This window comes from Chelon labrosus, assembly GCF_963514085.1.
Source record: "Chelon labrosus genome assembly, chromosome: 15".
In the NCBI taxonomy this organism is placed as follows: Eukaryota; Metazoa; Chordata; class Actinopteri; order Mugiliformes; family Mugilidae; genus Chelon; species Chelon labrosus.
Window position 1 is genome coordinate 17,557,487 of NC_140348.1, and position 21,595 is coordinate 17,579,081.

Sequence of the window (21,595 nt, forward strand, 5' to 3'; positions counted from 1 at the left end):
TGAATGATGGAGACGTTGGAGTAAGTTAAGTGTCCGAGCTTTAGCCTGCTCCTTTCTCAAGCCGTGACACACGATATAGGTTTTTAATCCACGCAGATCACACGCTGCGTTTATGTCTGCAACACTAGCGTGAGGTAAAACATGTGGGTGTTAAAAGTAGCGTTTTAGTGAATTAAGAATGTGTCATGTATAAGGGATAACTGCAAGGGTCCGGCCGTGGAGCTGTACGTGCGCTGCATGCATTTGCAGAAATGACCGGATTAACGTTACACCTTCCCACAGACACGGAATGTGATACCTCTGTAGTGCTACTTGTCTGCGACCCGTGTAGTTGTAAGCGGCATGGTCACTCCATCTCCAAGCGCCATGACATACTTGTGGCCTGCATGCAAAACTTTATGATCCACTGGGAGAAGGCTTTTCAGGCTTGCAGCATGGATAGGGGGGGTCTAATCCATGGGGGCTAGATTAATTTGGAAAAGCTGTGAAAGATGTGCCATGAAAAAAAACAAAAATGCTGTTTTTTTCACACTCTGCAAACGGTGTGCATACACATGAATGTGCTGTGGCTGTGCTGTAGTGTTTGGAGGTCAAGTTCAGAGCTCAGCTATGTCCGTTTTGTCCCCGGTGGTGGAAATAGATGAATTTGCACAAGGAAGGAAGGATTATAGTCTTTTCTGTGGGATTATAGCTGTGTTGTCACCAAACTGCTACAGGTACTAAAAAGGCTTATCCACTCTAAGTTTCAGGAGGATATAGAGAAACAGATCTAATATGTTGTTCTGAGAGACTAATCACTAAAATGAATTCATTTGGCATATTCACACTTTGTTGTTGGGCTCAGTTATTTTTTTCAGTTTGAATTCCCTGAGAGTCCTTTAAAAGGGCTTCTCTGAAAGTTTTTTTTTCTTATTACTCTGGCTATACATCAATGTGGCAGGCGAGGTAATCTGGAAGTATGTAAAAGTGTGAGGTTTGATCTGAAAATCCACCACTAAGACTGTGCTTTGACGGTATTTTGGAACAGACCCTTAGCATCCAGGATGACTCCATCCTAAAAATGCGTGCAATGGCATGACGGCAACGCAGAAGATTCGGCTCCTTTGCCAAATGGTTCAAGCGACTGAGCCGTAAGTGGAGGTTTCCAGGTTTGAACGTCCCCGACCAAGAAAACACTGCAGACGGCTCACAGATCAAAACACAACAGAGTGTTAATGGAGTACTACAGAAACAAAGATCAAGGCTCTGGCATGAGCAGCACACGAGGAGCCAACGAGCATGACCTCCTCATGCATTCGCTCCGTCACATGTATCGTAGACTGATTTTGGAACGTAAATAAGAAAAAATAATAATAGTTTGGGAAGGACAGTAGATACAGTACATACCCGATGGATTACAAACTCCCTATAAACGAGGACAGGTGTCAGTTTGGCTCACGAGTTCTGACTTTATGTAAATTCACAAAGGATCTTTAGGGACATGTGAGTGGGCGCTAGAGTTGGATATAAAATAAGACTCTAACTCCACAGTAATATAACTTGCATATAATGTAATATAATGTTGTTTCTAAAAGTGATTTGATCTGAAGAACAAGTGATTTCTGCCCCGAGTGGGAAGTTTTCACAAAGGCACCCAACTGTTTCAGCTCTCGCTTAAACTGGAAGACTCCAACTAAAGTAAAAGTTGCAGCTGCACTCAACGCAGAAAGCCTGTTTACAACTATTAGGTCTGAATTCTTTGCGACATGAATGGTGAACAGTATTTTCTCAACATCGGCACGTGTTTCTTTCATTATTTCAATTTTACCAGTTATGAATTTTAAGCAACATGCTTTCCGTTTGCACCCAGGTGTTCAGGTGGACTGCCTTCTAGCATCACAGCCATGATTTGCTTGCTGAGATGCGCTGCTTTCATTTGGACCTTGACTTCCATTCTTCGCACGTTTGGGATGGCGGTGAATGAACCAACAGGTATGAGAGTTTGCTGTTCTCAACTTTTTGTCCTGCGCAGCATGCTCCTTTAAAAAAAAAAGAAAAAAAAGTCATGATTGATGATGATATATTAGCTGAAAGAGTACAGAGGTATTTCTCTGTCATGTTCTGTTATCGCTATGAAGCATGCAAGTTTAGATTAAGAGATAAAGAGCAGACAGCTGTTGAGTTACATCCCAAATAAATGTGTTTGTAAAGCTGCTTTTTGAACTAAAACTTTTGATTTGTCCAAATATAGCTTCGTATGAGAATTCATCAAGTTAATTTTTTTGCTAAAGCTCCTCTAGGCTTGTCTCTAAATTACTTCTCAGAGACTCGTCTCTCCCGGTCGTCTTTTTAAAAGTCTAAATGAAAACGGATGTTCTGCTCAGATGTGGATTTCTCCTTAAAATGAAAAGAAATGCACTGTGGAAATTAGCACACGACTCAGTTAATCTTCCGTTCCTCGTCAACACTGGTTCGAAATACAAATGAGCATCGGTACCAAACAACTTCTTCTGTGGCTGCTTTTCCCTCCCTCTAGATGGCTCGTGCCCCCCTCTGAGTGTGCAGGATCACAGGTTTTCTGATATTTTAGATCGTCCCCTGGAAATCACAGGTATGTACTGAATGAAAACGGTGGATTTGTACTTGAGTAAGTCAACATTAGCTTGAAAATAAATCAAGTTACACTCTTGTGTTCCTGCTCACAGGGTTTGATCTCACAGAAAAGTTCCTCCTTCGAAAGGGGACGGTCACAGAAGACCTGCCATCGTTTCGATTAGGAAGCAGCCCGCTCATTAAGCCAACAAAGTAAGTGGCGTGCACACTTGTGTTAATATTCTGCATGATTTGGGCTGCACAGTTCATACAAGTGGCTTCAAGATACAGTCACTTGTATGTTGCAGCAAAACGAGTACTGCTAGTCTAGATTGTTGTTGTGCGGAAAAGGACGAGGATTTAAGTTTGCTTTCAAGAAAAGCAGTGTGGCCTTAACTGAATGTCATGTAAGGTTTCAACTGAGGCAACCCAGATATGCCCTTCTCAGAGCAATGGTTTCATTTGCCCTGGCTAATAAGGGCAAGCGGCGAGGTGTGCTACTAGACAGGGAATAATTTGAACAGAATTAATATATATTGCATTTATTCTAGAAATCTCCTAAGGGCAAAAAAGTGGGACATAAAGGAATTGGGGGGAAAGAAAATGCCTAAGCACGTATAATAAGACAGGAATATTAAAATAGCTGCATTAATGACACACTGAGGTGCCGTTTACTGAAGACCTTTATCCACTGGTCGCTGCTGCGCCCGCACCCTGCTGATGCTGATGTGCTGATAGAGAGGGGGTATTCAATTTGATGTAATAAGTACGAGGGCACGTTTAGTCCCATCACTCGTGTGACAAAAGACCAGAGGCGTTCGTGTGGACCCGTAATGGCTGCCCAAGAAAATATGCACCTCGAGATGTTCCTTGTTTTGTGTCCTTCGGTTGTAACAGTGAAAGAGAACACTTTGTCATTCTTCCAGGAGGGGAGGATATTTTTAGTATTTTTACATGGCATGCAACTGTAAACATTTACTGCCACTCTCTCTCTGGGTAGGTGAAGGAATCTTTGAGCCAGGTGATTTGTGATCTGCCCCCCCCCCCCTCCCCACCTCCTCCCATGTTCAGTCAACCGGCTGAAAATACATTCACTCCAGCCTCGCGCTCGCTCTGGGCCCACAGTGCAAGAAGACGCTGGTTCTCGGTGACGCCGCTGACACCGTCATTGGTTATAGTGGCAAGACCGCGATCCCTCTCATATCCAATTATCTAAGTACTTTGACAGGTGATACCGCATGTCAGCTGAGGAGGGAAAGCGAGGACGATTGCACGAAGCGGGAGGCCCCTGTGCCCCCGTCACAGCCGCTAAAACATTGCTCACTTTGCTGGCGGGATAGGCGGCAATGGATGCTTGATTCTCTGTACCTGCCTCATGTTCTGCCAGCGCTGTGGTACAATACAAATTATGGTGCATCGATCACGGCTGACACACTCATGGAGCGTTTTGAGGTGACGAATTGCCCTGCAGAAAGCAGCATATATTCCTCCTCACAGTATTAAAAGGCAGTGTTGCAGTCACTGTGTGGTCTGATATGGTGTCAGATTCGCATCACGTTTGCTTTTAAAAATACATTTAAATGTGTCTTTAACATCCACTTTCCTATATATAGGAAGCACGTACAGGTTCAGTAGAGTTTGCCGAAGTTTTGCTTTTGTTTTGCAACTTTTTCTGTCTGTAGCTAGGTAACAGACCGCCTGAGTGATGTTTCTTTGCAAAGAAAAACAAGTAAAAGGCTAAATGCACGCTCATCATTTCATATTTAGACTTACCCCCTGCCTCTTTTGGCTGAGTCTTGAAAATTCGCAACCCTCTTTGTTGTGTTCTCGCGTTAAAGACAAATGTTGGGAAGCCCTCAGTGTGGAGACAGATTTCCCCTTCAACACAGCAATCCTTTCTCACTTTTAAAGAGGGAATTCAATGGAAACTTCCTCTCCAACGTGACCGCAGAGTCTCATAATGCGGCTGAGACTGAGGTATCAAGTGACCAGTGTTTGTGTTTGTTTATCTGTCAGCGGTTTCAGCGGTTTGTGAGTGTTGTCTCAGCTAATTAATCAAAAAGATAAAGTCAATGCTGTGTGAAGCGTCTGAATAATTCTGTTTATAAGTTCCCTGACTTAATGTTTAAGCCTGTTTTCTTTAAAATGTACTGTATTGTTAGACTCCTTCTAAGTCATCAGTCTCACGCTGAAAGCCACACATTTTTCTTGCACATTTTCTTGGAGCAATTTCATTTCTTTTGCTCCACTTCGGCTTTCCATATTGCAGCGTGTGGACAGAGGAACACTCATTTACACTGCAGTGACGATAACCTCCAGCCTTACACGACACAGCTACGCACATGCGGCCTCTTAAAATACCCTTCTGCCAGCATACACTTGATCTGGTTCAATAACTGGCAGGCTTCTATCACGCTGGGAAACCACGTCGCTTCTCCTACATTTAAACAGAGAAGTGGACTCACGCTGAGGAGAAGATGTAGTCCTCGCGAGCATGAATGATGCATTTAGCGTGTAAACTGACATGGCTGAGCCCCCCTTTGATCTGTCGGGAGGATTGAGCGCCGGCGATGGGGATGCGAGCCAACTGGGCTAGCATTTGAAGTTTGATTGTTTCAAGCGCTGCAACTCGATTCCTCCGACTCATTCCGAGGCATCCTCCTGGGTAGGATTTCTTACAAGCCAGGACACTAAAGTCGCTTCCGTGAGGTTGTCTGCCCGACCGGTAGTGTTGATGTGACATCCTGTCAAACCATTGTCTCTGATTATACAAGCGGCGGTGTCGGCCAAGCAATATGCTCGGTCAGAGGCATGTTCCGGGGGTGGTGATAGTTTCCAGAAGGCACACGTCCATTTCTTACGAAAATGGAAATAATTCCGATTACATCTCTCATGTGCCAGGGCCTTTGATCATTTGTGCTTCTCTAAACTATTGCTATGGATGTGCAGTATACTGCGATATAGTTGACATTCACAATTAACTCTTTACAAGAAGAATCTTCCTCACTGCTGCGGCTGTTTCACTCATGTAGATTGGCACGAGGCTGGAGTTTTTCGCCTATAGAAACCAGCCGTATAGTGTGGTCACATGACTTGCAAAATTTAATCAAACACTGTAATCCAGGAGGCTTTAACATTTCCTCCAAAACAAATTTGTCGATTCAAATTAGCTGTATTTAAATGTGCCTAGTAAGAGGCAGAGCTGGCAGAATCACACAGCCTAGAGTACATGTAAAAGTCCCTCTGGCAGTGTCGCGTGGGAGCGGGGATAAATGAATGCAGATCCTGCTCATTCACCCATTATCACCTAGTCAAACCACGCAGAGGAGTGTTTTTCCAGAGAATCTGAAAAACAGCGTTGAAACCAAGCAACACTGAGCTCCGTGTTTAGCCACTTAGCCACAGAGGGCAGTCAACACGGGGTCAAGAACTTTAACCCCCTTGGGCCCTCGGAGATCAAGTGTGCCGCACTGTCGACAGACCGTGTTTTAAAAGAAGGGTAAGACCGAGTTGGGGACTTCGTAAAGAAGTGTGTGAACTCCAGGGCCCCTGAAAGAAATCAGGCTGTGCAGTTTATTCTGCAGAGTTGTTCTTTTACATTTTTCTTTTCTGATTTTCCTTGCCTCGTGTAATAACCCGAACTGTATGTGCAGCCCTTAAATATTCTACGCTGAATTTATTCTAAAAAAAAAAAATTATAAATTATGTGATGTTGAGAAATTCTCTGCCAATGACACGTTTGATATTGAATTCACGGCTGAAATAGTCCTTTAGCCCTCGGGCAGCGGATGCCCTTCCCGGTCTGCGGACGCTCACAGAAGCATTTGATTTTTTTTTTTTTTATTTCTTTATTTTATTTTTCCGGGGGCCGCAACTTGGGCGTATTTATCATTTTCGTCATGTACCGTTTACACCAAAATCTCAAAGAATTCGGAGGGACACAATAGAAGAGGGTACGGAGCTACCGAGAGAATGGGAGATGATATATTGGAATGAAAACTAATTTCCAACCTGTCTGAGGAAACTCTCCCTCCTCCTCCTCTTCCTCCTCCTCCTCCCCCCCGCAGGCTGTGCTCTGCCTCCTCAATGACCTTATCATTGCATTATTATTATTTTCTGCTGATCTTGATTTATTATGTTTATGCTCTTCCACTTTTGACTGTTAATTTGCGTCTGGAGTTATAGGGTTATAGTATTTTGAAGGATACAGTGTTTTGTTGTGTGTGTGTGTGTGTTTTCTTTTTTATAACTTACAATATTAGAATGAGAGTGGGGTTGCGGGTTGAGAGATGAGTTAGTGAGTAAGCTGTAATCCATCTCAGAGCGGGCATGATTTGAAATATGATATGGTTATTTTTTATTTTTTTGCCTACACGCTCCGTATTTTCCGCGTTTGGTTTCCGCCCGGGCGCATTTTTTTCCCCCTTGCGTTGTTTGACTTTACGGTGCATTCGAGGTCACAGGCATAAATGTAAAGCGGCATTGCAGGCATCTATAACCACCGTAACTGCAGGGACATGGTATCTCAGTGAGGTAATAGATTGGCGTCTGTGACGTTGGATCAATGTCATTACTGTATGCTTTCATTATCTGAATGACAGGGCAGCCTGTATAAAATTCATCAAGCTAAATGGAATCAAGTGTGGCAGGTTTATTTATGCGAATGTCTCTACGGTAAGAGGATACTCAAATGTTTTATTGATCACTGAAGTTGATTAGCTCGTTCATTATTCCGGCTCAGTATTGAGAGATGATGCCGTCCTTCATCTTCAATATTTTGGATATTTTAATGATAAATTTAATACTGATGTTTTGTGCTTTTTAGATCCGTATTTCCAAATGGGCTTCCAAGTGAGTACTCCCTTGTCTCCATCTTCCGGGTGAGAAGAACTACGAAAAAAGACCGCTGGTATCTTTGGCAGATATTCGACCAATCAGGAGGCAGTCAGGTGGGCCCCGTTGTGTGTTTTCAGTCATCCAGGTCATAGTATATCCAAAAAACGTGTAAGAAAGGCATCTGAACTTGTAGAGTTCGTCCGAGTAGCTTCCTCAGTTCTGAAGAAACGTCTTCTTAATGATAAAAACTCAAAAATCTCCAGTCCAGTTGCCTTTCTTTTCTGGATAATGAATATAATTCTTGGTCCTCAGGTGTCCGCTGTGGTTGACGGTGGGAAGAAGGTGGTGGAGTTTTCTCACCAGAGCTCGCTGAAGAACACCCTCCGCTACGTGTTCAGGGGCCGTGACCTGCACGCCCTCTTTGATCGCCAGTGGCACAAGCTGAGCATTTCTGTCCAGAGCAACATCGTCTCCGTTTACATGGACTGCAAGCTGGTGGAAAGGAAGCCTACCGAGGACTGGGACAGCATTGACCCCAGCGGGCGCACACTCATCACTACGCGAGTGGAGGACGGGCGGCCCGTAGATGTACGTCCCGAGCTAACTTTGTCCTTAGCTGAATCTCCACCGTGTCATGCAGGGATTAAGTTTTGTTACTCTCAGCCGTGAACTTCTCTCGGAATGGATTTTGAAAGCCCCAGTGATTTCAAATGTTATTCAAAACATGCTTCGGGGCCATATTTTCCTAATCTGTGGAAATCCTCTATTGTGTCATATGTGTTGCCCTCGTTCTCACGATGCCCCAAAGTGCTAAAAGAAACACAAGGACTGCCTTGCCAGTTGGTCACCCAAAAAGCTTCTGAGTCGAATTTGGCTTAAGTCGGATTAACTGGTGACTCTCTGCTCCGTGTGAATGAGTCAGTACCTCCGAACGAAATGATAGATTTCAATTGTGCTCTGAAGGTTCAAGTCATGCAGAAGTTTGTTTTTGCCTGTCAAAAGAGGAGCATGATGTGATGATGAAACTACTGTAGGAAGGCGTGATGGTCCATTAATGTGAGCTCTTTCCCACAGATCGAACTGAGACAATTTCTGATCTACTGTGACCCTTATATGGCGGAGATGGAAAATTGCTGTGAGCTGCTGGAGCCAGAGGTAAAACGCTTTAATGTGTCGGTATAGAATTAGTAGTAGAGTAGTGAAAATTGCAAGAATTTATTCATTCATTCATTTTCTGTAACCGCTTGTCCTCTGGAGGGTTGCTGGAGCCTATCCCAGCTGTTGTTGGGCGAGAGGCGGGGTACACCCTGGACAGGTCGCCAGTCTATGGCAGAGCTAACAACCATTCACACTCACATGCACGCCTACGGCCAATTTAGAATCACCAGTTAACAAGCATGTCTTTGAACGGTGGGAGGAAGCCTGAGTACCCGGGGAGAACCCACGCAGACACAGGGAGAACATGCAAACTCCACACAGAAAGGCCCCAGTCGGCCGATGAATTCGAACCCAGAACCTTCTTGCTGTGAGGCGTCAGTGCTAATGCGAGAATTATTCAGCATTTTTTAATGTATTTCACTACTGCACTAACAGACTGCACTGATTAACTATGTTATCAAGGGCTTTGTGTCATCCACAAGGACACGCATCCTTGGATAGAAACAGAACTTCCATCACTGTAAAATCAATACAAGCTAATGTTACAGTGATTCTAAATGGAGAGACGACCTTTGACCCCTTACCATTACACGTCTCCATAGGCATACCGTCATGTCAGTGTACAGTTACTCTCAGGGAAACTGTCACAACCTTGAGAAGGACTTATCACAGTTTTTAAGGCTCCACTGTCACATTAACATAAGGCGTAGGCGGCCGTGGGTGAAGTCCGCTACATTCCTGTGGATTCTTTCTTTCTTTTTCTTTTTTCTTTGCCCTGAAGCAAACCTTTACAAAGTGAGGTGTCTCTAAATGGTGGATTTTCTGTATTGATCCAGTGTGGAGCCCAGAAGACATTTAATGGGACCGCCCCTCCCCCGGTTACAGGCCCATTCCCCCAGATGCTGTCTCAGCCGGCCCCGCGGTCAATTGACAGATGTCACTGTCCAGCTGAAAAGGTACAATCAATTTCACCCAACAAGGGCCTCTAATTGAGTAAGTGTGGGGCCTATTGTAACTGAACCAGGAATGATTTGACACCTCGTGTACTCAATCCTTTATGGGCACTAAACAGCCAGTTAAAAGACATTTATACCAAAAAGTGCTTTCCTGGGAAGCCAATTAAAGGCAGTATCGACAGATTAAAACTCACAGCATTAATAAACACTGGTATAATTCTCCAAAGCAAATTTAATGGCTTAGGAGAAAAAAAAAATGCAAAAGTATTCTTCTGATGTTTCGACTAAAATGCAAATTGAAAGCCAAAAGCTTCGAGCCCTCTTTGAAAGGAAGCAGATGGTACAGCTCCGAGGTGATTTTTAGTTCTACACCTGCACTGCTGCACTTTTAGGATTTTAAAGTTTGGCCTGTGGGTGACAAAGAGAGAGAGACAAATTAGCATTTTGAGGTTCTAGAATAGAGACTGTACACACAGACACACACAGGAACTAGATTTGGGATTCTAGAACACGCTCAAATACTGAAGATTCTACATATCAAGCCAAGTTTGGCTCCTTGAAGTGTCATTGTTTACGATAAATACTGTAAATTTGCTTTAAAGCTTCTTACTTCCTTGGCCAAGTGCTCTTTTTGTATTCTAAGTATGACAAAAGACTTATGCTTGTGTTGTAAATGTGTCTTTGTTTTTTAATTACGCTAATTGTGCGTGCACAGGGAGACGCCGGTCTTCCGGGCGTAGTTGGACTTCCAGGACAAAAAGGAGATAAAGGAGACAAGGTATGGGCAATGTTTTTATGATGTTTATTTATATGTTTGTTCTTTGCTATTATTTAAATTGAACTGCAGCGGTTCAAGTCTATGTTAGGATTATTTTCTCAGAGATATAAAGCTGAGTAGGCGGAAAGCATCGCGTTCGGCATCCACATGACACTCTCACCTGCTGTTTTCTTTGTGGCCTGCGCTGCTGGTTCTCCCGAACAGCTGCAAGGTCTAAATGTCAAGACAAATGTATACTTCGTTGTTAGAGGAAGAGGAACACTCATCTCTCTCCCAGCAATCAGACGTCTACCCTGTAGTGTCTGGCAGAGGTTCATGTTCTCCAGTCAAAGTCCTTCAGAGAGGCTACCGTACAATTACCTTCGCAAGGTGAATTTTCTCCCAGATCTTCCAAGAAGTAGTGTGTGAATTGGGAAATCATACATTTGTTCAATAGCTAGAAAATAGGTGCAGAGGGATCCTTTATCCATGACAGCTCAATAGACAAGTGAAAGTGTAAATTGGAAAAGCCCAGTCACCGGAAAATTGTAGGTGTCGTGTCAGTTGGAGGACAACAAAAACATCAAGGAACCGCCAAATACCTGGACAGAAAGTGTTGATTTTCTCTTCCTGAAACACATTGTTTGGAGAATGAAATCCCATTGTAGCTGTCGGCGCAAGGTTTACAGGGAAGTAGGGGAGAAGGGAGAATGTGTTCAGCTATGAATGGAATTCACAGGGATGAACAGCTGATGGTACTGTGTGCCTGATAAGACCAGATGGCTTTTGGGGTCAGTATCCTAATTACCATTAGGTAGCTGTGGGACTGAGATACGTTAGGAAGGCTATTAGAAAAACAGTAATTCCTGAGAGGCAGAAAAACAACATAGGAGTGTTTAATCATTCATACCTGTGGCTCCCAGCCCTGGAATTTTCAATTTAGATATTTGTTTTTATGAGCTACCTCCATTATAAGTCGTTCTTATTCTGAAAAGTGGAATTATAATTAACACTGGTGATCCTATAATAACGGCACCAGCTACATACCGCTGGTCTGCATATTTAAGACGGGCTTGACATTTTATGTCTCTTTCTAAAAGTGTAAGAGTAACCATACATGATTTTTAAATGATTTAGAAAGTAATTAATATTTTGCACTAAGCTGCAAACAATGGAACAAATGATCAGTCATTGCTCCAGCAGATGATGTTGACAAAAACAGTTTTTAACCAATATAGCTGATAGATTTGACAAAGTTTTAAACCAGACACACATTGACTGACAGGTCATAATCGCTGGTCAAGTCTCATCCACATCTCAGTCTGTGGGCTTTATTAGGCAACAACTGAACATCTCGCGGAAAATTCGTCAAGTGGAAGGACATCAGCGTCTTTGACAAGCTCTAGATTGTCATGGCTAGACGACTGGGTCAGGGCATCTCCAAAATTGCAGCTTTTCCGGGACGTTCCCAGACAGCAGTGGTCAGTACCTATCAAACGTGGTCTAAGGAGGGAGAAGCGTTTAACTGAAGACAGGGTCACGAACAGCCAGGGCTCGGTGACGTGCATGTGGAGCGGAGGCTGGCCAGTGTGGTCCGATGCAACAGGCGAGTTGTTGTCGCTCAAATTGCTGAAAAGGTTAATGCTCGTTCTGTCAGAAAGGTGTCAAAACACACAGGACATCACAGTTTGTTTCGTATGGGGTCGCACTGCTGCAGACCGGTCAGGGTGCCCGTGCTGACCCCTGTCCACTGCTGAAAACGCCTACAACGGGGCATCAGAGCTGGATCACTGAGCGATGGAAGAAGGCAGCCTGCTCTGATGAATCATGTTTTCTTTTACATCATATGGATGGCAAAAAGTTGACGGTGCATGTGCCTTGCTTACCTGGGGAAACACATGGCACCAAGATGCAAGGTACAACTCCTTTCCATTGCTATGGGGGTGTGCTTGGTCTGCAGCAATGTTAAGGTGGTGGTAAGCCAACTTCACAGGTTGGTGGTTTTATTGCTGTGGCTGACCGGTCTATGTCTTAATAGAATTTTCAATATTATATTAAAAACTATGAGCTTAACGACAGATTGCACTAATCGGATTTCCAGGTTTATTATAATTGGCCTCTAATGATTCCTAATTGAGCTAGCAGAGGTCAGCTCTCAAGCTGTTATGTGTCTGTGTATGTAAAACTGGAGTGCTGTGGTAGCTCCGGTGATTAATTACATGTTGTTAATGTAAATGACTATATTCAGTGGTACTAAGGTGGCAGGTATGCACCAGGCAAAAGGTATGTACAGCAGGCCATGTGGCATGCTGTCAACGTGTTGTGCATAATTCTGAGCATTGCCCGGTTTACGTGATGCATGCAACGAAATCCTTAGTATATACTGTGTCTTTTATCTGCGTGCGAATGATATAACGAGCATTTAAACATGCCTTTCAGGATCAGAGGCCATTCTATTATTGATGCCATTTCTGCAGGCCCATGTTTTTGCGCTATGAGTCAGTGGCTCAGACTGTTAACACCTGAAATCTAATTTCAGGTCTTCAGCAAATCAATACTTGGCACCATTTGTTTACTTACTGAACATCAAAATTCATAACAAATCCCATTACGGGCTCCAACACTAAATCAATGAAGTTAAGAAAGAAAAAAAAAAAAAACATGATCAGGGGCCGCACATTCAAGACTGTAAGCCCTCTAGTTCCAGTCAGCTGATAAAACGCCACGGTTGTTGAAAAGACACGCAGGAGTTTGGTATTTCCATTATTATTATGGTGACATTAGACCAACTGTGGACCAGCTGTTCCACTTTGTTTAAATAGTATGCTCAGGTAAAAGGGATTTGTTTGCCAGAAGGCTGATAAATCTCAGATGGAGTTTAGCTTAACTTGAGTATAAAGCCTATGAATAAATCCATCTTTGTTTTCCTTATGTCATCCACCCATTATATAAGCAGATTTCAGTTACTGGCATCTATATATACATATATAAAGCTACTTTAAATGAGGATGATTGCAGAATCACGGTGTAACTTGCAGGCACTTCTTGCTTTGTTTGCTGCATCTTTAGTTATTTGATGAAACGTTAAAGTCCCCATTATGTCAACTTAGATGTTTAAATGTTCGTTTATGTACTTGGTACATGATTTGAAAATGCTTGATGACTCTTTCTGACCTCAAGAGTTGGCTTTTACATTCCTGTAACCACACAGAGATCACAGAGCTGATTAGTAATAGAAGGAGTAGTTTCGTCTGCGTAACATGTAATGCTATAAGCAGTGGAAGGAAGTATTCAGATCCTTTACTTGACTACATAGCTACTAATAGTACACTGTAAAGTAATCTGTTACAAGTAATGCAATCCTCAGAAATGTGACTGCATATTGCAGTGACGCATACCGAAACAGCTGGATCTGACATGCAGATGGACCCGAAATGGATCCATCAGCGGCCGCACGAACAGAAAACTCTGCCTCCTACACACCATCTACTCAGACGTCTTCTCTCACTTTCAGTAAACGTTGTTCAACGTTTATTCAAGTGCGGCGTGAGCCACCAGTTCCAAACAGTTTGAAGTGTACACAGAAAAGCCCAACACAGCTGACTGGCCGCCGTCTAGCATGCCGACGCAACAGCGCGCGAGTGTGAATGCTTCCATTAATACTTACATTTGCTGCCACGACGCCTCTGTGTCGATCCCTTGCAGAGGTATAAACCAAGCTTTATTTGTCACTTGCAAAACAATGGCTTGATCCCACCTGTGGTTCTTCCCACCTCGCGCCTTTAGATGTTCATTTTCTTCATTTCAACCTCCTCTTCCTTTTAATCCACCTTCTCATCTCCTTCATCCTCTCATGCATGCATCGCGTAATGATTTGTTGTTAAAGCTGCAGATAAACAAAGACCTTTTTTTTTCAATGTGGAAAAAAATGTCATGCATACAGTAATTGAGGTTAATTTAATAAATCTGGAGCACGGAGATATTTAAATGACAAGCGAAGGTAGTACAGCATACTTACAGGCACTGCAGCTAGAGTGCCACTCTAGCCATTAGCGAACTGGCAGTGGTGCTTTCAGATAATTTAATGTTCCTGATTCGGAGTCCAACGCAAGCCGCGCTTTTTGTGTTTGATAGAATGATGTGCAGTAGTTTTGGCTTCGAAATAACGAACTACAAATAAATCATCTTGGCTTAACGTTGTAAGGGGTATGTTTGATTTGATAATGCAGGCTGAGCTACATAGGATATTATGTCAAAGCTGTGTATGCCGCGTGCCGTTCACTGACAGTATGTATATCTTTTAAAGGGGTAAGACGCCGGAGCGGAATCGTCACTCTGAGCGAGAGCAGCGGAGACTCGGGAACAACAAAAATGTCACTGATCATCGGGTGAAAATGCTTCTCGCGTCTCGTGGGATTTGCCGACGCTCACGTGCCGCTGCCGCTGAGAAGGAAGCGGTAGAAGGAGTAGTAGTTTATTCTGAGCCGTATTTTAGAAGCGTAACACTTTGACAAAATCCTGTGTAGCAGTCTTGTTGCACATTAATCTGACTGGTAGATTACGGTGGCAGTTCACTTCTGTTAAAGCACATTGATATTGATCCCTAAATTTCCAAGTTGGTTCCAGTGACTATTAAATGAAGCTGCGCTCTTGTAGATTAACATTAAAAGGTGGTAAAAAAAAAAGAAAAAAAAAGTTGCCTCTCTTGAGGCTTTCAATTACCAACACGAGAACCTCATTCTTTGTGAGATTATAAATATTCTCAGTGTACTTATTAGCAAATTAGCTTGACTTTGTCAGAGATTAATCAAAGACATCTGGGCAATTTAGAGTTTTTAAAACACCCATAATGAGAACTGCAGCCAATCGTCGTGACCTACAGAGAGGGCTTCTTGAGAAAGTGTGCAGGGATTACTTCAGCCTTGTTACTCCAGCGGAAAGTACCATCCTGCATTACAGTGAGAGTTTGATGGAGGATTCTAATGCAGTGCAAAGGGATTAAACTGCTATGATTAATCCAGGATCCCTCAGGAAATTAAACAGATAAGTAGTGGGTTATAAGAATGCAGCTTACTTGAAAGGAAATCCATTTTCTATGGCCTCGCGCATAAACCCCGGTATTACTAGATTTACAGCTCTTGCATGTACACGCAAGAGGAAGGAGAAGAAGGAAAAAAAAAAAAAAACAACACAGAGGCGTAATGGTGAAATTAAAACTTCTTTCCATTTTACAACACACTTAATTTGTTTTGCACCATTTACAACTCTCCTGCCCTTATGGCTTGCGTTTTCAATTAGTACCCTCTAATTCAATTTATACCCATTGTGTCCTCTGAAGTGAATTAGTATAGGAACTTTATTCAGGACAGTTTATTATTTCACTGACACTGACTTCTGATTAGCTGTCAAAAGCTTCCGTTGTTCCTATTATGTTCGCCAGTGTTTGAATATTATTGGTTTTTCTTAAAAGGGCTTTTCTCAGCGGCTGAAAAGAAAATGTAAATGAAGGGCTCTATAACGTATACACTTGCATTGCCATATGCATTTGGTTCATCTGTTCTCGGTGAATGAGAACGGACGGCTGGGAATTTCCATTATCTCGTCCAAATGTTTAAAATGTATGTGTTTTTACGTATTACGCGCTTACAAAAGGTAAAGTGAGCATCTCGGGACTGAGCAGAATCCTGGGTAGAATAATGAGTTCATGATACATTGTGTAGAGATGGCAACTTAGATTTAGACACGTTTTAGACAAGCCCATTGAGTTCTAACAAACAGTGCTTGTAATGAAGTTGTGACCATGAATGGGCATCGGGTTTAATTGGATTCTTTGCTCGCAGCAAGTTGCGCATTTGCTTAATTAGTTGAATAACAACCCATCTTCTCCGTCCTAACAGTATTGTGGACAATCCCATTCTTTTTAATTTTCTCTCTCTCTCTCTTCTGTCTTGCGCTGTGCTTGCCTCGTAAAGTTATATCTGTAAGACGAGCAAACTTTTCTTCTGTTCTTGCCCTTTTCTTGCCTCTAGTTTTTTGTTTTTTTTTCCAAGTCATAAAATTAAAGTCACGCGGTGAACCCTTAACAAGGTCCGGGCCTGTGCCTTCCAGTTGTTTGAGGAAATAGTATCCTGGTCCGCAGCTGCCGAGCCACTGTGTCGGCAAGGAACTTGTGGAACAGCTGTAGGAGCAGGATCGCCGATGAAATGACGAGCCTTCATAAAGCTGTTCACTAATGTGTGAACGAGAGACCTTTCACTAACTGTTCTGTGTGTTGTTTTCGTCACAGGGGGACTCGGGGGACGCCGGGCCTACAGGAGACCCGGGACATAAGGTAGGTCGCCCACTGACTCGCTTGTAAACTCCCTCGTGTTGCTTTGTCTTTGAAGCTGCGACTAGATTTGATTGACATTTGCTCAGAGGAAACTTTTTTTTTTTAAAATAAATGTTGATTTAGTTTGGAATTGATTTGGTTTTACCGCATGGTTTGCCAACGCTTTGAATAGCAGGTGGCTCTTTCGGTTGGAGTGATTTATGGAATCTGTCACTGTTTCTCTCTGAGATCATTTTCTGACATTATTGGATTGAGTCATTGGCTTGCTTTGTGTCGAACCCATCACAGCAACTCAGAAAACTAAGCAATGTCGAAATCAAATTAGTCCGAAGAGCGGGTGCCCGGTCGGTGCAGGGTGGACGGCGCTGCTACAGAGACGCGAGTTCAGTCCCAAGCAGCAGCTTGGCTGGGTGCCCCATCGGACATAGTTGGCAGTCTTCCTGGATGGGAACCAGTAAAGGATCATGTCCTTGTCACTGCACTAGCAGCGTCTACTAGATGTTTGGGCTGTCTGTGCAGAGAGGACTTGAATTGCAGTTGTACCCTCTTGATGAAACTCTCCACTGGAGGTTGAAAAACAGATTTCTTGCGTATTTGAGGAAACATTTAATTGTCTGCACTGACACTTGGCCAGCACAGCGGTGGTCTGGAGCAGTCTATGGCAGACATTGCAGTGGAGTCTTTAAATCCATGAAATTATGATTCACTGTTTTGCGGCTTGCCTACCACATTCAAAGATACTGCCATCAGCAAGATTGTTGACTATCAAATGTGGAATCGATGCGGCCTCCCTCACTCAGGGAGGCCATGTCCCCTCACTACAAAACAACAACTACTTACTGTAATGCCTCTCTGTCTTAAACGGAGAGTGCCCTGCAGGATTTGTCTTGCAGCAGAAAGAGAGGGCGTGGGATTGTGACTCTGTTCTCGGGAAAATAAAGGGAATGCATAACAAGAAAAAAAACAATACATCCACTAAATGTTTCATTGCAGCCAACGGATCGATTGTGGCGAAGATCTTTGTGGAAGCTGTTTATACATAGGCAGTAAATAGGATTAGTCCGGGATGTGGAAGATGGCTTAATCCTGGACCTATATCCATTGAAGACGTTAAGCTCACTGTGGGGTGACTTATTTGCTCAAGAACCTTGATATGTGCAATATGGAATAACGCTTAATGGTATAGCTTTCTCCACTCGGGCTATCTGAGATGAGGTTCAGGAGGCAGCAAAAGCTGTTTTGTTACACAGCAGTGCACATGGATAGTCCACATCGAGAGCTGCAGCAGCAGCAGTGGGAGTATTGATGCTAATGCACACTGCCATGCCTTGTAGTTTTTTAATAGTTTCAGACATGTGAAACCCCTTCTATGTGGTTTTATTGTAATACGCATGTGTGTGTTATTACGTCAGTGTATTATCATCATCATTAGACGCATACCGCGCGTTTGAAGTTTTGAACAGATGACAGAGGGCACTTTCAGCTGGGACACACACTTTGTCAGAGGCTTTTTGGTCGCCGCCTCATTGTGAGAACAACAATCTCCCGCAGCTGTCGATATTACAAGAGTAATGATATGGTTGCCCTTGGACACTGTAATATGGCAGTTTGCTTGAGCTTTATGGGCCAGCTGAGGTCATTAAACTGTATAGGTTACACACTCTAATAACAGAGCCAACAAGTTCCCAAGACATCTCACACTCTCATTTCTGGCAGAGAGCGTGGAAAACAGAGGCCGGGCTGTTTGAGAAGAATCAGTGATCAGTGAGAGATATTTGGGGAAATGAGCTTCAAACGACCTGTTCACTGACTACACATAATCACACTTTTTTTTTTTTTTTTTAAATCATCCCAGTTGTGGTTTTGAATGGGTGCCTCCTTCTAATCTCTTTATTGCACCCACGAGGACGGGACGAGAATTTCTGGACGCTTTCATCTGCCATTCGTACAGTTAGTTGCATTTACAGAAGTATTGCGCATGGCTGTTTTCCTGGTGGGATCTTTGTACGTGTGTGTGCACCCGCATCCTTAAACTGCTTTAACTTAAGAACATAGATATCATGCCACTACCACCAGCACTGAGTCCAACCATACTGTGTTTGATTAGATTGTGGAGTCCCTCGGTTATTGAATTTGCATTTTGCTGAGGATAAATCATTTTCTTTACATGAAAGTATCCGTGCATTAATGTATTCATTAACTTACGTAATTAAAATCCTAATCTCGCTGATGGGTGCGAAAGCGGAAAAAAATAAGATTTAAGCTTGAACTTTTCGAGGGTCTTTTCTTCACCTTTTAACTTTCAATCTTGTCATTGCAGGGGGAACTTGGATCAGAAGGGCAAAAGGGAATCGATGGAGAGAAGGTAAGTACTACTATCTCCAGAAGACATATATTCCATACATAGCACATCAAGCAGATCTGGTTTCGTCAGGGAATCAATTCTTATAGGCTTTTCATTTTCTGTGTGATGCCCTGGGGGGTGGGAGCCCAGCAGAGTTTATTGTGTGGCTGTTTTCAGGTGCCTGTCATATCTGAAGCACATCTAAGTGTTCTCCAGCCTGCAGTGTCCTTCTGCGGTGAAATTAGTTGATACGTATGCTACCCTAGGCTTGGCATACTAATGGACTAAACTAATTTTTCACATTAATCTAAACCTTTCAGGTTACATTTTATTGCATGCTTTTAAATCTGTCTGCAGTGATTAAACTAATTTATGTTATATAAACCACAGTAAGAGGCACTAGTAAGTGATATTTTTTTAATGCAGATGCATTAGAAATTAATTAAAAGTCGAGCTCAGATCTTGGCGAGATTGATTTAGCCACGAGCGGTTTTGCGCTTGTTCCTTTAAAGTTCGTTAATGAAAGCTCGTCTTATGCCGTACGGCATTTGTTTGCCAACAGTGGCGCCTTCTCAGTAGACGTACAGATAGCTGTGCAGATGGTCAGTTTAAAGTGTCTTAATAAAGGGACTTCTTTTCATCGACATCTCCCCCTTGAGTCGACAAACAGCTGCCACAGAAATCAGACTCCCCGCAGGCTGTGAACCTGCGACCTACCCTAACAGGGAGAAAGAAAAAGAGACAGAAGGAAACAAGGATGACATGCCGAACCAAAGGAGCGTTATATATTATTATAAATGAATGCTGCACTTGTCTGAGTGTACTTTTTAAAAAGATCGACTCAGTTAATCAGTCTAAGGTTGTATGCACCAATAAATATTCAGTTAATGGTGTGATTGCTGATGACAGCTGCAAAACACAAATTAATTAATTATTAAATACGTTGATACGCTAAGAAAACTCTGCTGCAGAACAAAATAAATTCTGTTTGTTGCCTTCCTTCGTATTAAACTCCCATCAGTTTCTCCCTGCCTGAAATGGATGGCAAGAAGTAAAATTCAGGTTGAAGGGAAAAAACACAACAGAATTGGCAGGGTACAAACTCGGCATTAGTTTTTTCCCCCACGACCAGCATGGGTCCCTTTGTTCTAGGTAAGTAGCTGCTGACAGCCTGAAAAGCCGGTTGACGTCATGCATTCATTTGCATATGAAAGACATGATCAACTTTATTTACATAGAAATCTGTAGGAGACCACCTAACTGGAAATTAACTCTGTGCCCATAAAAGGCCGCCTGATTTGTAGGCACAACATTGCACAAGCTATAATGGAAGACTGTGAATGCACATGATTCCCAGGATTGTGTACGTTATTTACTGATTGCTGCTGGTGCTACGGCAATCAGGAGGGAAGAATGAATGGCTCCTCTCTCTTCGCTCTGGTTTTCAGCTTGGTGTCCAGTTGTCTGGACATCAGCGGTGTATAAAGTGGAAACAGCTGGAAGCTTGTTCTCTGTGGCGAGCCTGCGATGGTTTCTAGCCCTTTTCCCAGAAAAACAGCTGCTCCAACCTTTGCTAAGTCACCAGTTGATGTCATTTGATAATTTGCACATTATCGCAGTGAGTGCAGCACTCTTTGACAGGGAGGAGTCATCCATGTGAATGGCAATTACGTTCATCTGTTGCAGCTGCACGAGTCAAAATTAGCCAGGTGTTTCGTTTAAATCGATATTTATGCTTGGTCAGTATCACTTTGTCTTTGTGGTCACGAGAAGTTGCCCATTTTAAAATTGACGTCTCCAGGATGTGGCTTAGACATGCACAGGTACCAAAGACGTGTGATGTAGCCACAGTGACGTCAGTCATTGGTTTATGGAGCTGAGATTTGAAGCTCTGAGTTTGGCATTTGTCCGGTACTATGTTGTTTTTTTGTGGAGGCGTAAATGATTATATTCGATCAAGAGGGAGGAGCTGGGTTGGAGCGAGGGGTGAATGCGACTGGGAACCTCCGTCCACATATGTCAGTCAAGTTAAGCAAACATACTTCTCTTCGAGGCCTAATATCTACTTAATTATGGATTCAATTTTAATATGACCTCATACACACTGAGCAGAAAAATGTTGATTATGCTCATTATATCGTATTCAGGGTTTCCCATACAATGTTAACTCTATGGCGTCAGGGCCTAATTTCCTCCGCCATGGTCTCATAACGAATCGGAAATATTTTTGCATGTCTCAAACAACGCTGTGCTTGTGTTGTGTTTTTCCTATTGCTCCCGTAATCATCTCTCATCATTAGTTAGATCGTCTCTCCCTCCTTCCCTCCTCTCTGAGCTGACGGAGAAAACGGCTTAGACAGTGTACGGGACTCACGTAATATCTAGCTATTTATATCGTTCACTAATAACAATCGACGTTACTGCCACTGTTCAAAATCCGAAGTTTGTGCTCTTGATTTTTTTGACCATGGAGATTTGAAATAATTTCAAGAGAGTTAGTGAAAACCCGGAGGAAACGACTCCAGATTTAACGTGAACTAGATTAACTTTATAAGAGCTAGCTAGCACAGTTAAAATAATGAGTCAACTGTTTACTATAAATTACTTTTGTTCCCTGATACTTTATTTAATCTTAACGTATA

General features: G+C 42.9%; 1 protein-coding gene across 1 annotated transcript in view; it reads left to right on the top strand.

The window, feature by feature from the left end:
* Positions 1–609: 609 nt before the first annotated feature.
* Positions 610–21,595, top strand: part of LOC311499988 (uncharacterized protein) — a gene marked incomplete at both ends in the record, with an annotated part of 98,278 nt that continues 77,292 nt past the window's right edge. Inside the window, 11 exons of the mRNA XM_084561150.1 lie at positions 610–716; positions 1,850–1,971; positions 2,516–2,590; positions 2,685–2,784; positions 7,397–7,520; positions 7,720–7,995; positions 8,482–8,562; positions 9,402–9,521; positions 10,237–10,299; positions 16,565–16,609; positions 18,930–18,974. Of these exons, the coding sequence (XP_084417276.1) occupies positions 610–716; positions 1,850–1,971; positions 2,516–2,590; positions 2,685–2,784; positions 7,397–7,520; positions 7,720–7,995; positions 8,482–8,562; positions 9,402–9,521; positions 10,237–10,299; positions 16,565–16,609; positions 18,930–18,974 (1,158 nt within the window). The remainder of the gene's footprint in view (positions 717–1,849; positions 1,972–2,515; positions 2,591–2,684; positions 2,785–7,396; positions 7,521–7,719; positions 7,996–8,481; positions 8,563–9,401; positions 9,522–10,236; positions 10,300–16,564; positions 16,610–18,929; positions 18,975–21,595) is intronic.